This window comes from Cygnus olor, chromosome 1, assembly GCF_009769625.2.
Source record: "Cygnus olor isolate bCygOlo1 chromosome 1, bCygOlo1.pri.v2, whole genome shotgun sequence".
Lineage (NCBI taxonomy): Eukaryota > Metazoa > Chordata > Aves > Anseriformes > Anatidae > Cygnus > Cygnus olor.
In genome coordinates this window covers 75,413,798-75,432,302 of record NC_049169.1, presented here as the reverse complement: position 1 = coordinate 75,432,302, position 18,505 = coordinate 75,413,798, and the positions used below count along the sequence as shown (strand labels likewise).

General features: G+C 41.5%; 1 protein-coding gene across 1 annotated transcript; it reads right to left on the bottom strand.

Moving 5' to 3' along the window:
- Positions 1-1,306: 1,306 nt before the first annotated feature.
- Positions 1,307-18,366, bottom strand: LOC121064007 (NADH-cytochrome b5 reductase 3). The gene is made up of 9 exons (XM_040545085.1): positions 17,980-18,366; positions 16,030-16,161; positions 12,640-12,712; positions 10,044-10,150; positions 8,921-9,050; positions 7,838-7,921; positions 7,615-7,700; positions 5,309-5,408; positions 1,307-3,796 (listed from the first exon to the last, which is right to left on the bottom strand). Exons 1-9 carry the CDS (start codon positions 17,998-18,000, stop codon positions 3,624-3,626), a joined length of 906 nt encoding a protein of 301 aa, XP_040401019.1. The 5' UTR covers positions 18,001-18,366; the 3' UTR covers positions 1,307-3,623.
- Between the last annotated feature and the right edge of the window lie 139 nt (positions 18,367-18,505).

Below are 18,505 nucleotides of genomic sequence, written 5' to 3'. Positions count from 1 at the left end.
ACCTGGTTGCCTGATGGGTTTCCGCTCAGGAGCCTGGCCCCTCAGCAATGGTGGGAATTTGCCAAGAATCTGTGCTGTGGATAATAAAGGCGAGGACAAACAACAGAGTATTTAATGATGTAAATTTGACTTTGTTCGTTTATTTAGCCAGGCTGAACTGGTGACTCAGTGATACCACAGGCTTTTCTAACAGAGTGTACATTTTTCTGGGTAAGTTTCCGACCTCAGTCTAATCCAAAAGTAATTAGGTCATTTGTGTTTTTTTTTGTTTGTTTGTTTCTTTGTTTTTGTTTTTGTTTTTTTTTTAAATGGTAAGCAGAAGCAGTTTAGGGGGTTGGTTTGTTTGTTCTTCACTTTGCCATCATTTTCTCATGTATAGCTTGGTTAATGCATGAAACTCGTGAGGATGAGCTCAAGAGCTCACGAAAGCGTAGATCAGAGAAGAGAGGCTTCTGCCAAAACAGGAAACATGCAGCACATGCTGTTTTTGGCCAGTTAGTTTCACCAGGTAGTTCTTCAGATCAAAAAGCATCAGAAAACCTTACCTTCAGAAAAAACACCCCTTCTTAATTTAAGAAACTTTAAATTAAAAAGCTGACTAGCATTTCTCCATCAAATTATGCAGACTACTTATGCAGACAAATGCTTGTCTTTTTCCAGCTGAATCAAGTACTAACATTGTTGTGTTGGAATAGTCTGCTTTTGTTACAAAGCCATGTCATGTGTGCCCCCACATACACAGCAGCATTGCATTGGTGTCTGTAACTGTACAGCCACTGTGTACAACTGCAGTGTAACATCACTGCAGTTGCTAGGTAGGAAACAGGACCCTACTTGCAAGTTTCCAGCTGTTTCACACAATTGTCCAGGAAATGTGAAAACAGTCTTTTTACCTCCCATCATAAGCCTCTGACTCCCTGCTGTAGTGATGTTTCTCCTCTGCTGCTGTGAGGACTTGTTTCTGCAGTCAGCAGGAGCCTCTCAGCCTGTAGTTAGGGAGTCAGATGATACATCTCCTCTCTTCACAGGGCCTGGCTGCAGCTGCCCCTCAGTTTCAGCACCCCAAGCCCTTTTTCAGCTGCTTCTGCCTCTCCCAAGAGGATGTGGTTCTGGCAGCTCTTGTCTCTTTCCCCTCCAGCAAGGGCATATGTGGGAGATGCACAGAGCTGCCCTGGTCCACTTGGGAACTGGGTGAAACCCTCCAGGACCAGCCTGCTCTCAGAGCTGGCCACAGCAAGCTGCCTAATAACATCCGCCACAGTATTTTCTGTAAGACAGACAGATGAAGTGGCTCAAAGAATCAAAAGAGATGCAAACCCAACTTTTATTACTTGTTTAAATGTTACAGTACAGGACCATCAAGCAAAAGGGATTGGGACACCGTTTTGTTTCAGAAGATCATATAAAAAAAAAAACTTCATTTTTTCTATTAAAAGAGCCCCATATTCACACGGAAGATGTATAAAGTAAAGATAAAACTAAGAGATTGGGGTGAAAAACAGCAATAGTTTGCTCCTTGATTCGTCATCTGAATACAGCAATTTTCACCAAATTCAAACAAAAGCACTTAAGTAAACAAATCAAACAGCCCCCCTCCTACCCCCCCCCTTTTTTTTTTTGAACATTAACTTTCTGGAGTGTTCTACACGTTTTTCTCTTATGAGGCTGAAGATGATGTGCTATGTAACACATAGATGAGTCACCTGCAAAATTATTTCCTACATAGATGTGAAAAAGCCAGTACTTAGATAAGCAGAGTAATACAAAAAATTGATGCATTACCAGCTAGCTATTTTGGATATGAAAACCTCATTAAATACAGTCATGAAAAAAAATCTTTGTTTATCCCCTAGTGATACAAACCAGCATCCAAGATAATTTCTCTCAAATTTCTGCTTTTTGCCTCACAAAAAAAGGGACTGAAACTTACTTGAGCATTATTTGAACTCCACAGCATAGTATTAAAGAATAAGTTTCAGAAGCACACATCAAAAAGTCAAGATTTCAGAAGCAAGTGTCTAGTCAATAAAATAAATTTAATAATAGTATTATCCACTTCAGGTTCCTTAAATTAACTGTGCAATATCTTTTTTTCCTTCTAATTCATGCTGAGAAACCTCTTAAATGCACAGTACACATCTGTTGTACAGGCACAAAAGAAAGCATGGCAAGTTATAGCTTCAACTACCTAGCCAAATTTTTTTTTAAAAGTTATATTTATTATACACTGATACTTGTAGCTAACTAGCATCCACATTACTTCACATACCACTAGACATCTTTTCAATCACTCTGATTTTATCACCAGATCACAATTTTTAGTTACACAGATTCCTCGCAGGGACAGCTCTAATGTCAGTAGCATCTGTTTGGAAGCAGAAGGTTCGGCATGCAAGCTGCATCAAGTTTACTAGAGGTTAGGTAAAAGGTTGCTGTAAAAAAATTACATTTAAAAAAATAAATTGGAGCTATAGTAAACAGCATCCAAGAACAGTTTAGATTCAGTGAGACATTTCTATCTACTGTCAGTTTGGTGACTTAAGGCTGTTCCGTGCAATCCTTACCAACTCTTTGGGGTTTTGCCAGAGCAAGATACGCAGGTGAGTCTCCTGACTGTAGGCATACTGCACGTGAAGCTGGGCTACCTGCTGGAACCCACCTTGGTGGTGATTTCATTCCTCATCAGACTCTGGGAAACAAGAAACTAAAACTGGATCTAATTTTCACCCAGCATTTTTCACTGCACAGAACCTGCAGAACAATTGTTTTCCTACTCTTATGGCATTGTCTGCTATTCAAAAGTAAATACAAAAGTTAGTATTTTTTTCAGTATTCAACACACGTATAAGCAAAGATTTCCAGCTACTTGTAGAACTGTGTGTAAAGCCTCCTGCTTTCCATAGTTTCCTTCGTTGCCCAAGGATGTGACGAGCTGGAAAAGTGTTTGCAGTGAAGAGAGGCTATTCCAAAATATACTGGAAACAAATTTCATATTGGTGTCTACTCCTGGTTTGTTTAACAAGGCAACTTGAACAACTTCAGTAAGTCATAAATGGTTAATTGTCATCCTTCAACTGAACAAGAATCTTTAAGCTTCTGGTGTTGTAAAGATTATACATACAAGGCAAAGGCTCCTGGCCCTCATATAGTAAAAGCTCTGTAAGGATTAAAGTTTGGCATAAGCAAGGTCAGTAATCCAGCTCATTCTATATATTTCATGCTTCATACCAAATCAAATACTGGGTATGCACAGTGTTAGGAAATAGGATATTACTGGCATTTGATTTACATTGCTAAGAAAAGTGTAAACAAGTATTTGCCGCCCTAAGAAGCTATACTTTCCTGCCTTGAGATGGAGTATAATATTTCTACAAGACAGACATGGCAAGTACAATACATCGTTATGTCTCTGCAATAGAGTTGTTTCTGTGCAACATACAGTACAGTTATGATACAGTTAAGCTTACGTGTCTAACTGGCCAGAGATTCAGATAAATGTTAATTATTTTTAATGTAAATGTAGCTTCCCAGCACTGTGCATCACCCACCTCTCTAACTGTCTTGTTCCCCATTAAATGTATTTTCTTCCCTTCCTCACAAGATCACTGAGGTATCAGTCTCCTTTAGAAGGAGAACCTCATGTCCTTGGTGTAGCCCAGTTTGTCCAGGTTGGGAATGCAGGCATATTGGATCATTGGTGGAGGTCCACACATGAGGATCAGAACATCGTTTTGAGGCGGGGGCAGGTGGTCTCTGATCATATCTTGGCTCACAAATCCTTGGCTGTATTCCCAATCTGTTAAAAAAAAAAATGAAGGGGGGGGAGATGAAAAGATAGATACAAATCACTTTATAATAGTAGTGTGTGGATTTTTTTTTTAATTGGGCCTGTTCTGGCCTGTAGCATCTGTGCACTCTGTTCACATTAGTGTCCTCAACACAGTTCTGCTACATGGAAAATCTGCCACTCCTGCTTTTAAGATGGAAATCTGATACATGGAGAAAACAGACTAACTTTTAATAAAACTTCCTAAAAGCCCCCAGGAAATACCAAGCAGAGCTGTGAAAAAATAACATCCCTTCTCCTTACCCCAACAGTTCACATCTTCATTAGGAGAACTCTAGCTGATGTTGCTCCCAGTAGGAACACTCATTGTGCTAATCAGTTAATACTAGGATTCACATTTACCCATCATATCCCCAGCTCTGGGTGCAAAACGCTGCTGACCCAAACCTTTAGGCACAATAAAATTAAGACATTTTTCTCCCACAGCCCATCCAAAAATATCCAGTTTAGGTCTGTTTAGAGGCGTGGTAGTGGAATTCTGTAGAACGGTGTTGAGAAGGTCTAAGAAGGATCTTTTATCACAACTCCTAAGATCAGTTCACAATTCACAAATACCGAAGAGAAGGAACAACAATTTTATCTAAATCTAAGCTGCCTTAGAAATTCAGGGAGAACACTAATTGAAGACAATTGCATGACAGCAACAGACTCTGGGGACAGTAAAACCCTCCCCACCACTCTATGGGAGGTGTATTCTTGGTCACAAGGTAAGAGAGCATGTGGCTTTTCCCTCTCTGCTCCAAACTACCACTGAATAGGGGCATGAATCTACCCTGATGTGACATGGAAACCTTAGGCAATAACTCTTCAGGCTTTTCTTCCTCCAACTTGCACGGCTGAGGAAGGCACATTTAGCTAGCTCATCCTCTCACCTACAGCACCCAACTAGATCACATTACCTTTAAAACTGGACTGCACCAAGATGGAACCACGTTGTCTTTGAGAAACACTGTTAATACAAAGGCAAATCTACTGCCTAGAAAGATCACCTAGTGCGAACCACCATGTGAGACAGCTAGGTAGGAGTCTGCATTCAGCCACATCTCAGTGAGGTGCAGTGCCTCTGCCACTCCTCTCACAGCTGCCTTAATGAATGCTCTGAACGTGAGACAATATGGTGCCATCTTATATTTATGGCTAAGGGGAAGGAGAAAGGAAGGTTACCTTGGATCAGAGTAAATAATGGCTAATATTCAAGTCTAGTCGTGGGAGGAACATTATTACACTACCATTCACTTGAGGTGAGCTTCATAGCTTTGGAAACACTGATAATATCTCAAGCTTCTGTGCATCACAATGTGAGGAATGATGCTGCTGAATGCATTCTGAGTTGCATAAACCCACGAGTCATTAAACAACAAAGGAGCCTAGAAACACATATACAACATAGCATTGCTCCTGTCAAATGTGCATTAATTCTCATAACTTAAGCTTTGGTGGAGGTAGCATGTTAGATCTTACTTTCAGGTGCTCTGTCCAGTGTATACCAACACTTAAAACGACTGGGATTCTGAACTTGGATCTCTTCTAGCTCTGAACGTAGCAGGATATCCTTCTCAGTCTGCAGGACAAGGAAAACAATGATTATGCTCTGCATTTGAATGCAGTCCTCAGATGACCCCTACAGTTTTGTGAAATGGAACAGATTATTCAATTATGTTTTAGGAGCTGAACAGAGCCCATAAATACAAATTATTTCCATGACTATCCTGTAGCAGAATGAACAAGAAGTTCAGAACTTCCCTAAATCTTTACCACGTAATGACTTCCCTCTAAACAACAGAACAATGCAACACCTGTATCAAAACACAGAACCTTCACTTATCAGGGAATTAGTGGTAACATCGTAAGAGTGAAGCCCTCTTTTAGCACCACCATTACATAAGCAATTTTCATCAAAAAAATAACCATGACTGCACAAGTATCTCCCTACCCCCACACTTTGCCATTCCATCAGGAAAAAGGCAAGTTTTTCACCTTTGCCACTTCAAATCATTGGCATTACTATACGGAGATTGTTTAGTTTTTAAACTAGATGTGGAACAAATAACCGAAAAGGTATCCCGTTCTGAATGTAACAACAAAGGTTAGGCAAGTTCTGCTCCTCCGTGATGCAATACTGTTAAAGGCCAAAAGAAAGCCTTATTCCCATAAAAGCAGCTGCAGTTCAGGAAGGAAGGAAAGGGTAGAGACTAAAACTGGCATCATCCTCCACAGCCCTAATAATTTGGCACTGAGGCCACCACTATGTCTGTAACTGTGGGGGTGATGAGGAATGTGCCAGCAACTATTGCCAAGAAAGTGCCTATTTCTGGACCTGCAGCTGCCTGTGTTCCAGAAAGGCTATAACTGGGACTGACCAGCTCAAGGCAGGCTGGTTTGAAGCACCACATGAACCCACAAACTCTGTGGTCTGTAATCCAACACAGCCCTTTCAGGAGGGTCAAAATAAAACATCAACAAAACACATATAAAAAGTACTTTGCAATATTAAATGTCAAAAAAACTCTAGTCTGTAGGCTTTCTTGTCTGTCCATCCATCAGTAGACTGCTATATAGTTGTGCAGTTACTGGGTACATGGACATCTTAAAGGCAAGGACTGATGTTTACACTGGCTGTTGCTAATACATAGGCAAGTGTTCCCTGAATCCTCCTCACAAGCAGCGGTTAAATTTTTTAGGTTGTTAAAGGAGCTCTAGTCCTATATTAGTCATTCGGAATTACTCAGCAAATGTTGGCCCTCCTGCCCTGATAGCTACTGCAGTTTGCGCCAACTCCAAGCACGCAGCAGAGATCAACTTCTGCAGCTGCCCCAACCAGCACCAGAGGGCAATACTAGTGCTCTTAAGAAGGTCTTTAATAAAGCATCAGAACAAGGCGATTGTAGGCACTTGGATCATTGTTTCTGGGTAGAAAAAAACTTCTATGATTCAGACATGATCCAAAGGAAATGGGAATATTGAATATCACAGGAGAGAGGAGTGATGAAGGGGAGCCTAAAGAAGCTAAAAAATACAGGCATGAAGAGGAGTTTTATAATCCAGAAACGGATATTCATCATGAGGGAGAAATTTTAAAAGCAAGAAGATAAACACCAGAAGAACATCAGGCAAAGAAGGGGTGTATAGTTCAGCAGTGCACTGTCACTTTGGTTTCATCCAAGAAATATCTCTGTATCACAAATACTCTATGGATGAGAATCTTCCCTTTTTCCAGCACTGCACTATGATACAGCTCAAAGAGCAAAAGAAACACCGATGGAGGAGCTGATGGAGGGAATAGAAATGAGACAGCTGTGAAGAATCACAGCTTTGTAGTCAAGGAAGCTGCTGGAAACCAATTTTAATTTTTTCTTAACTAAGGTATCCTCAAGGAGCATACAAACCCTACTCTGAAGCTGGGGAGCTGCAATTGCTGAAGGAGGCAGATGTCCACCTCTTCCATGTTTCCACTAAGAATGACAGCTGCCCAAAACATTAACAACGTGCACAGATGAATGTTTTAAAACATTTATAAATTGAATTAGAAGCAAAGCAGTGAGACAGGACAGAGAGTGTTAGCTGGGAAGACAGTATCACTTCAGCAGTAATGCTAACGAAGGAATTCATTACAGTGTTTTTATATAGGAAGTTTTCAACACTTCCGTTCATTTCTCCCCCCAGGGTTTGTATTTTTGTACCATGCTTTCTCAGCAAGAATTTCACTTGCTGAGTGGAGTTGTGTTTGTTAAGTAAAACTTTATAAGCAGAAATAAGCACAGAATTACCTGATTAGCAAACAGCAGCTGACAAACAGTGTGGTCATCTTTGTCTTTCATGATTGCTTGAATGATCTGCAGCATAGGTGTTATCCCTGAAAGAGAAATGCTGGTTAATGATGTGAGAGAGTAAAGAAGCAAGAGGAAGCACAAGCAAACACGTGACAGAAAATATGAACAAACACATCTAACAGCTGTCAGAAACCAAGGATGAATCTTTATATGCACGTACCAGTCCCACCAGCAATCATCCCCACGTATTTGACTTTTTTAGTAACTGGTTCAGCTTTCTTTTCAGGCCGAATAGCAAACACGCCTGAAAGAGAAAGAGATGGAAAACACTGAAGAAAGAGGAAAAATGGCCTATGATCCCTTCACAGTATTTTTAATTAATTGACTTTGTTTCAGCCCTGTCACCCTTCCCTGTTTGTAAAATAGTAGCAGAAAACAAAGGTGAATCAAAGAAAAACAAATCCTGAAGGATTATTAGAGATTTTAAGGCACATGGCAATACGATCAGACACCGACATGGGGTACCACTCCTGATTCTGTGACTACAGCATCAAGCCATTACTAGTTGTATTTCTATTTGCTTGAGTCCCATAGCCCCAACAATGTTCAGAAGCCTTGATTCCTTTATGTAGAAGTGTTTCCAGAATCTATCTGCTAAGAACTCTTTTTTCCCCCATGCTGATTATTTTAAAGGAAAACCTGAAATATGCAGGGTATTTTTTTTTTGTATATTTATCTGCTCTTTTGAGCTGATTTGACAGTTTCAGCCAAATCTGACAATGCTCTTGAAATTCCCCCAAATGTTGTATTTCTTCCATTCACATGTCTCTACATACAGGGTAATGTGAACACAAAGATCTGGAAAACCACATATTTAAGTTCTGCTGCACACGGAATTGCCAGAAGATTTTTATGACAAATTTGTGGCTGCACTATACCAAAGCAAGATCTTTTATACTGGCATAAAAGTAGTTCCTGCTGATAAAGTTCAATTTCACTTGGGAAATTAGCAGTGGACAGCACAAATACCAAGTGTTTTTATCAGTGTAGAAACTATGCCCATATAAGCAGTGAGAGAATTCCCTTCTTTAAGAACAGTACAAAACACAGGCACTTCTACAATGATATAACAATTCTCCTCAAGATGGCTGTTGACTTAATTATAACACTAGCACTTTCTTTCGTGCAGAGAAAGACCTGAACTCAGCTGGAAAAAAAATGTGATCAGGATTACTGCTATTTTATAATGTTTTTTTTCTGTATTGTTTACTCTGGACAAATTATATTTATGAGTCAGCCTTGCCTTTTCCTTTGTAGACAAGCAGGCCACTTGGTCCTCTGAAGTCAATAGTATCCCCTATTTGCAGGCTCTCTAAGTATTGAGACATCTTCCCTCCATCTGGAAACTTTGGATGGACACCTTTAAAGTAAATCTGTTAAAAAATAACAATGAAGCAATTAATCTGACAGCTCAAAGATGAGTATTTGCTCTTCTCTCTGCCATTCAAATATTTATGGACTCATGATCCTCTTTCAAAGGAATCAATTATTACATAAAGAAATAACATCAAGACAGATTTGACTGAAAATGAAAGAGAAGCATTACATTTCCTGATAAAGATTAAAATGACACTCTTGCCCCGATTTTGATCAGACTGGACACAGACTGGCAATTTCTCCATTATAGTTCTGTACATAGAAAGTATCCCTAATAAACAACATGATCTAAACCCAAGTTAAAAATATATTAACTACTGCAACTGAAAATGGAGAAACTTCTGTTTAAGTTCCCTGACAGGTCAGTTGCAAAGGGATGTTCCCAAAACCACTTCTCAGGATGCCAACTGTTTGCATCTCAAAGCCAGAGTAACAAAAAGAGTGGAGAGCAACTAACTGAAGATTCAACCATTCACCATTTAAATTACTGTCATCTTTAAATATATTTGTGTAGTATAAATACCAAGAGAAAACAAAAGTACATTATCACAAGATTAAAAATCACATTTTCATCAATGACATCAGTCCACCATGTCAGTAACAACAAAAATCATCATCACTCTTAATAGCAACCACAAAGACCATGTTACATTAGCTATAAAAGAAGCTGACAGTTCAGGCAAGGCTAATTCCTTAATTCAGAAGGATTAAAAAAGTATGTGAACATCTGCAAGCGTACACAGGTTCTGGAAAATGGCAGTCTGCAAATACAGAAAATTATGCAGCATCTCATGAGAACACTCAGTAAAAAAGGGATTGTGAAATGCTGCATGGATTGTAGGTAATTGCACATTCTTTGTTAGACTAATGAAAGCCCACAGTGGCACACAGCTGAACAGAACGTGGTGCATCAGACTTCACATAGCACTGCAAGAGCATGGGTGGGCTCAGCAGTTGCCTGGCCTGGAAAAGCAGTATGACATTCTCACCTTGACAACAAGATCCACGAAGCCCTTGTCATCATCACTGGAGACCGGAGTGTACGGTCTAACAACCAGAGCCCCATCAATCCGTGCAGACAGGTAGATATGCTGTCCTGTGTGCAGGTATGAAAAAAACAGTTTGCTTTCAAAGGCCTTCTCTTTCTATGGATCTATCAGGTTGACATGAATTGTGAAAGCAGCCTCAAAGCTCAGTTTACCTTGTTTTGGAGGTACGACTCTTTCCTTTCTCATTTTCCTGACATCGTAATATCTTGCCACAGTTATTCTTAACCAGACACAGATTCTACCTGGAAGGGCTGCTAACCCTGCTGCTAACTTTGTGTGTCTATCATGTCTGTTTTGATATCTTCACTCATTTATATTTCATCAAAGCCCTAACTGCATGTGAGATCTTGCAAACAGTGTGATCTCTCTCCATCATAGATGCGTAAAAAGAACATGGGAGGGGGAAACTGCCGAGTGCTATTCAAACCACTTCATTAAAGTGTTTGTTATAAACTGCTATAGTTTAGTCACAACATAGTTAGAAAATTCTTTGACCACAGATCACTCCAGTCTACCAGGTCTTCCAGCTGCCATTGCTAAGGCTGCCTAGATGTAAAGCACATTTTTAACCCTGCTATTCCTCCAGTTTAACAATAAAATAGCAATCATGTTTCAATCTCTCACACATCAGCTGAACTCTCTGCAATAGTTCCTTTATGTCTATATTTTAATGAAAAACAGTAACAACAAAAAAAAAAAAACAAAAAACAAACAACAACAAAAAACAACTAGAATTTAACTCCTTGAAAAGGTTTTCCAACAAAATTCAAATACTCTTAAGAGGCACATGTGAAGAATATCTAGGGAGGATTTGTTTTCCATTATTTTATCACCACTGTCTCTTAAGATGAACATAACTCTCTGAAGATGGTACAGCTCCTCTGCCTGTAATGGGATACACAAAGCTGATACTTTATTGGAAGCTGGTCTGTCAAGCTGGAGGGCCAGTGAGGCAAACCAGCGGATGGATAAAGATGCGCAACCTGGTAACTTGGGAACTGAGCAACCACAACTGACTTGAAGCAGCGTGTAGATATGACGGTGAGTCAATGTACATTTGGAAGCACATGTGTTTCCTGTTGGGGAATTACTGAGGCAGCAGCAGCACCAGCTTCCTGTTCATCTTCCCAGGCAAGCGACAGCCTTGTCATCCCTGCCTACAGGAGCAGACCCATCACTAACCCTGCAGACTGTGAATCCGACAGACGGATTGCTCTGAGGACAAGCCTTGTAAGAATTAGTCAGATACAAAAAAAAGGTGCTCCTCCAAGGGAAAACATACTTTATGCTCTTATCCATTAGAGCTTTAGCTCCTCACTCAAGGGACAGCAGCTGCTGGGAGGCCTCCATATGAAGCCCTGCACAAACCAACTCTGAGTGAATTGTGTTCTTTCCTGTAACACCCAAGTTGGCTGGTAAAAGCAAAATGCTGGTGCTGCACTGAACATGCAGAGTGCATTCCAGTATTTGTCCCATGGCTACCACGCCTCCTGCTCCCAGCTGCTTTTACCTCCCTCACCAACTTTCAGCTGCTTTGCTCCCCAACTCTCACCCAATAAACCACTCCCCCAGTTATGAAAAAAATTATCCCAAGCAGAGCACCTTTGCGAGCACAACTACAATGCTCCTGGAACCATGCAAGGCGAGGCACATCCCTCCTTGGGCTATACTGAAACCATCTGCTGATTTGCCCTGATCTTACTGAAATATTGCAAGAAGATGTGGCATTCAGCAGGCCAAATTCACCCCAGACAGCTTCCTTTCTGTTAGGACAAGAACAATTACAGAGGTGAGACAGCTCAGTCCTCTGTGTTAATTATGGAAAAGAGAGGGAAACTAGGATCAAGAGAATAATATATCAACCAAAGAGAAACAAATCTGGTCAGATTGTAATGCTGAAAAGGTACCTAAGGACCACCAGCCAGCACCTCTAACCCACAGACCTTTGCAAAAGGTGGTTAAAGCCAAAGTCCCTATCAAACACACATCACAGTCAAATGCTCTTTACATAAGCAGTAAGAAAAAACAGCACTAAGCTATTACAGAGGGCAATATGCCACATGGCAAGGCCTCAGGAAACATCTGCTTCATGGTGATGAAGAAGTTCCATGAGACTGGCTGCAAACTCAGAGGTTAGCGGCTCACTGGGGAATGCACGCCTTAGCAGAGAGGTAGAGGCGACATTGCCTCGAGGGGCGGAAAGGAACCACGGAGACAAAGAGCCATGGGAAAACTGCACATTGGAAAGTTAAGATTAGAGAAATACAAGCAAAGGCCAATGTTTGTTTCAACTATCCTCCTAGAAACAAGCTGAATGTATGCTCTCTGTAAGAACACAAGACTTCAGACGCTGCACATGACTCACAGCATGAGGACTGTTCTGCAGAGCCCTAAATACCAGCTCAAGCCACATGGACAGTATTTGAAGTTCAACAGTTCAAAATGTAAAAAAACAAACAAACAAACAAAAAACCCCTCCCACAAAATCTCTAAATTAACAAGGATTTGATCCACAGCAAGGAAAGACAGAACGTACCTATTGGTAGACCCAGAACATGATCTACTGAAGGAAGAGCAAATCGAAATCTTCTTGTGTCATGACTAACTTCCTGAAAGAGGAAAATAAAAATAATCATCAGCTATGTTGTTGGGATATTATGACTGTAATTTCACCTGTATTATCAACACGCAAGTCTGGCCTGTTCAGGATTAAGTATCTAGGGGACAGCAGCACCCTAACTGAAAATTTTGCATAGTGTAAGAACTCATCTGAACAGGACAATCTTGCAGAGGTAAACTTTTCACTCAAATTCCCTGAAAACTTAACTTTTCCTCAAAATATTTTAGAAACAACATAAAAATAATTTTTAAAAAATAAGTTAAAAGAGACATATACAAATATTGTTTTGGAATATATTTATATGTTAATTGCAAAACTTAGTGAGGTACTCATGCAGATTAAGACTAAATAACTTTCTAAATGGTACGAACATTTAGATTGCCTTCTTTGAGGAGGCTACAAGCTAAAAAACTAACCAGTATTCCAGTTCTCATTTAAAGGTTAAACACATAGGAGTTCAATGCAAAAAAAAACAAAAATTATGTCAACGTCTCAAAGTCTGATAAAGTTACCATTTCCATGCAGAAGATGACTTCAGAAGCCACTAGTGGGTGTCAAAAAGATTAGTGTTTCTCATAGTACACAAGTTTTACCTCTTAAAAATCAGTTCACATCAATGGAATTAAAATAGTGAAAAAGAAAGAAACAGCATACTGCCAAACAGCTCATTTAATTACTTTCTTTTTTAAAGCCCTACGAGACATTATATCCCCTCTACAGAAACTTACATAAACATCCTATTAAATAGATATTACAGTGGTTTTTTGTTTGTTTTTAAGAAACAACAGAGATTTCCATCTCATCAGAGTTCACCTAGTCTTCAATTATGAGTTCTGCTCACGCTGGCAAAATCTTCCTCACAACAAATCACTTTAAGGTAAATTCTGAAGAAAGAAGTGAATTAATAGAGGAGCAGTCTAAAAAGTGCTTCTCTGTACCTGTGACTATTCTGGAACTTCACTAGAATGACAACTGACATGTAGATGTAACAGTGCTTCTCTGGCATTGTCCACTGCTGTTTCTGCATGAAAATTTAAGCACCAGTTTCACTGCTTCAAAGCTGGATTTTGCCAGTAATCCTTTATTTTAAGATACCGTCCTTAATAGCATGCAGAAAGAAAAATGTTGTGAACTCCTGAATTCTCAGTTAACCCTCTCATCAATTAAATTCAAGATAGCTCAGCCCAAGGTATCTGAACATAAGCCTTTTGTGCATCACAAGAGAGAACTGTGAGAAACACTAAAAGGCTCAAGACACTCACAGCACCTCCGTCATCATGTCCAAAGGCAGACGGGGTGGAGGACGAAACAATTCTCCTTGCAACAGCCCAACAAAATGGTACGTTCAGCCATATTCTCAACTGTATCATCAAAAAACTTCTGGCTAAAAATTACAATCCCCAGCTACTCCCCAAAAAAGCGTGTTCATATTTTTGTTTTAAAAACAAATCATTTTGGTGCTCTGATGGTGAAGCTACCAAGAGCTTTACTGTTACAAAAAAGGAATAGTGAATATCGACTTGGTAATGGGAATAATGGAAACTCTTAAAATATGAGAGTCTTTGGTTGTGATGCACAATCAACAAGATGCAACACTCCAAGGAAAAACCTGCCTACTGACATTTACCATGCATGTCTTGAGTTAGCTCCACATCCACACTGAAAGCCACAGTTACCTTCTCAAGTGACATTAAAATGTTTTTGTGTAATGACAGGTATGTTTCAATTAAAGTTCACACCTATTTTAATAGCTTGTAAAATACAAACTGTAGCTTGTCAGAAAGACTAATTTCCTCCTCCCCAGCTAGTCAGGTATGGCAATGCTGAGAAGTTTAGCAGTACAATATTCAGAATGTTTGCAGCTGATTTTTGGCAGGATGTTAGAAACTGCTAGTGAAAACACAGAATTACAGCTCTCAAAAAACAGTACTTACAGTACCAGGTTATTATTTTTCAAAACTAACTTCTGTTTCCAGAATACATTTCCCATTCAGGCAAAAATTTCTATACGTACATCACTAAAATATTCTCACTGACCAAGCTACCCCATGCAGCAGCATTTGAGCAGGTTATAGCAGAGCTGTTCCTTCATACCAAGATTAAAACAGACTACACAACATACAACAATGGACTGAGAAAGATCAGTATTTAGCAAAAAAATGTAATGTGAACAGCGAATTATTTTCTGTTACGATCTGTCAAGCAGATCATACCTGCCACCACGTGCTACAGATCCCATGAGGAAATGGGGAGTACGTAATAACTCCATTGCTGTAGTATGCATGGGAAACAAATCCAGTATGGCAGCCCAACCCAAGCCATGGGGAAGCTTTCACTTCCCAAGAAACCAAGGCTCAGAAACACAGTAATTGTTTTCTTTGATTGAACAAATGAAAGCCAAGCTATCAGCACACTCTGCATACCTTGAAGAAAGCTCTGTTCCAGTCCCAAGCCCCTTTCAACAGAACTCTTCGCATAACATTTTGACTAGCCTATTGACTTAAAAAGTCAACACTACAAATATCTTCAGGTATGACTTCATGTATACCTGAAAGGCAAGATTTCTGTCTCATACTTTTTTCTAATGGCCAGCTTATCCAAGGTTAATTTGGACTTTTCATCTTTTGAGGCTGTTTCCCTTTCCTCAAGCAGAGTTACCAAATTCTGGTAGCAAGATCCAGCACTGAAAAGGTGACTACTTTCCTCTGAAAACCCACTTGAGCACCCCAGGAGGTAGAAGACACCTTCCACTTTAAACAGAGAGAAGGAGAAGCTGAGAGACCTCAGCTGCTGTCAGAACTACACCATTTAAAGGTATTTCTTCCTGTAACACGTAAGTGTACATAAATCCAATAACAGCAATCAGTATCAATATATTTCTGACAGCTACTGGAATGAATGCTACTGACAATGAGAACTGCCTGCTCCGCCTGACTGCATGACGTCTGTCTCACAGCCCATCTAGAAGTGGGGATTTTAGGAATTCCTGCTGATGTACTCTATGACATGAGGCTCATATGACAGAAACTATGAGTATGGTCATTTCTAAAGCAGCATTCACCACTCAGCTGGCTTGCAGAAATGCATGCTGCAGAACTCACTCATATTAGGCAAGGAGCAGGTATAAATAAGTTCTTTACTTAAAATACAGATATTTAATTGATTTTACTAGAAACAAGCTCAGCAGCCTTCAAAATATCTACTGTTCCCAAGCAATCCCTGCTGCAACATTGCCCAAGATTTAGGAAACTATAAGCATTTCACAGTATCCAAGGAGAGGATGCTCAGCACTATACACGTACTTACCTCTTTATCTATCAGCCTCAATGCATACTTCACTTCAGGATCCTTCAGAGTGATTGCAGGATAGGGATTCCCAAAAAGCCTCCGGATGGTGCTGTAGATTAGCCATATAGGGTATGTCACAACCCAACGCAGCTGCAGCAAAACAGAGACATCATTAGATACATGTGCACAACAATAGAAGGTTATTTTGGTGAGGAGGAAAATATTAGCGTGACGTGACAATCTAACCACCCACAATAATACTCTTTCTTTGTGCTAACATGAGTGGAAAGAGGAAGTATCAAAAAAAAAACAGTCAGTGTAATACAAGTTTGCCTTGTGAGCACCCAGAGCTGCTCCCACATTGTGACACTCGGCATGCCAGCAGAGGGTTGTCAGACCCAACCCCATGTCCCCAAGTCCAACCACTAACAAGACCAACAGATGAGCATAGGCAGACACACAAACAGCACCCAGCAGCTAGCTGCCCATCTCCCAAAGACATGAACACACTCGCAGGTGGCTCCTGCCCATGACATCCCCAAATGCTCCTCTGCTGCATCCCATGCCACCAGGCTTGCAAGGTGATGCCAACGGGGGTCACACCCAGCCCCTGGGGCAGAGGGATCCCCTGTGACAGCGGCTCCTTCCTCAGGCCAGCGTATCATGGCTCCCCACCTGCCAGTGCGCACATAGATATAAGCCTTCATGAGCCCTCCACTCTCCTGGACGGGGCTGGGAGTGACCGCATCCAGGTAATGCTCAGGGTAAAAATCCTCTCTGACCCTCATTTGCTATTCCAGGTTTTAACTCATGGCAGTGAAACAGCGTGACTGCAGCAGCATTCTTCCACGATACCTATATATATAAAAAAAGGGGGGCGACGGAGATAGAACTGAAAATAAAAATTTTGCAAAATACTTTGACTGCGTGCGGTGCTTTTGATGATTCTTGGAAGAGCTGGTAGTCCTGTACAACCAGCTTCTACCTTCATTTTTGTTTTAGAGGGACCTGGCCAGCATTTTGGAATCACATCTCTCTGAGCCTGACACAGCTGTTGGGAGAATATAAGATATCCAATGTAATTACTGAAACTATGGCAAGTGCAAAATTAAAAGGAAAGACAGCATAAAATCCCTCTTCTTAAAATTCTGCTGTACAAATGTAAAAGATATCAGCAGCTGGTTTAACTTGAAAGCATACCATACCACACACACACTGCATTTTTCACTTTTATTTGAAAATACTGAAATAGCCAGACAGAAGATGTTTCTAAATTAGCTGAAGTTTACAAGCAACTTATTCCTTAATTTCCGCAGACCCATCACATTACTTCAGCTCTAGGAAGAATTTCTGCTATTGAGCCATGAAAAAAAAAGGATGGGTATGTTGCTTAGGACAATGACAGAGCAGCAAATAAACCCCTAATGAGAACTGCAACCGGTGACCAAGTCTAGTGGAGACAGCAAGCTGAATCGGCAACAGATGATGTCTCAGATGAGATATGAACATGTTAAAATAAGCTAATTTGATTTAAACACATGGCTATCTGAAAGAAGCAGCTGTGGGCTATCAAATCCTTCCCTTTCTGAAGCCATTAACCAGATCAGAGCCTGTTTCAGCAGAACAAAGTTTAATTTTGAGGAACGGCTTTAGCACCACGTTAGCCTCGGGGAAGGCAATTCGTGACTCGCGGTCAGGTCGTGAAAAAACCTCCTGGGAGGAGCCCGGGGAAGAACAGCCCAGGTGCGCTGCGAGCTGGGCCCTAACGGAGCTGATAGGCAGAAACGGAGAACTAACGGCTGGGGGGGGATCCCGAGGCTCTGCGGGCCCTACATCGGCGGGGCCAGGGCCGGACACCACCGCCTGGCCATCCGCCCCATCCCCAGCGCCGCGGGCATCCGCAGCCCCTCCCCTCTCCCCCAAAACCTTCGCCCCAAAATGCCGGACCCGGCCGCCCCCCCCGCTCACCGTGCTGAGCCCGGCGCCCATCGCTGCCCTCCACTCCGGCCGACAGCCACGCCGCCCCGCCAATCAGCGCCCCGCCAATCAGCGCCGCACCTCCCCGCCGCGCCGCGCCCCGCCAATCAGCGCCGAGCATCGCCCCTCTCCCGCCAGAGGGCGCCCGCAGCGCACCGCACCGCGGAGGCTGGGAGGGGCCGGGAGCGGCGGCGGGGAGGGAGCCACCGGGGAAGGGGAGGGGGCTGGAGGCTGAGGGCCTCGGGGATTCCCCCCACGGCTGTTGGGTGTTTGCTGCCACCGGGGCCCGCAGGAGCAGCGGGGAGGGTGAGGATCGCGAAAATAAAAGCCACCAAATGCTGTAAACGCGGTGTTGTTTTCAGTGCCTCTCCTCAGCAAAGAATGCATGCAAGTCTGTTTTTGGTTAGTTCCGCCCTTCCGTGAGCTTGTCCTTATCACATTATGATGTATATGTGCCGTTCTTTTGCCCATAATCAGCAAGATTATAGAATCACAGAACCACAGAATGGCTTGGGTT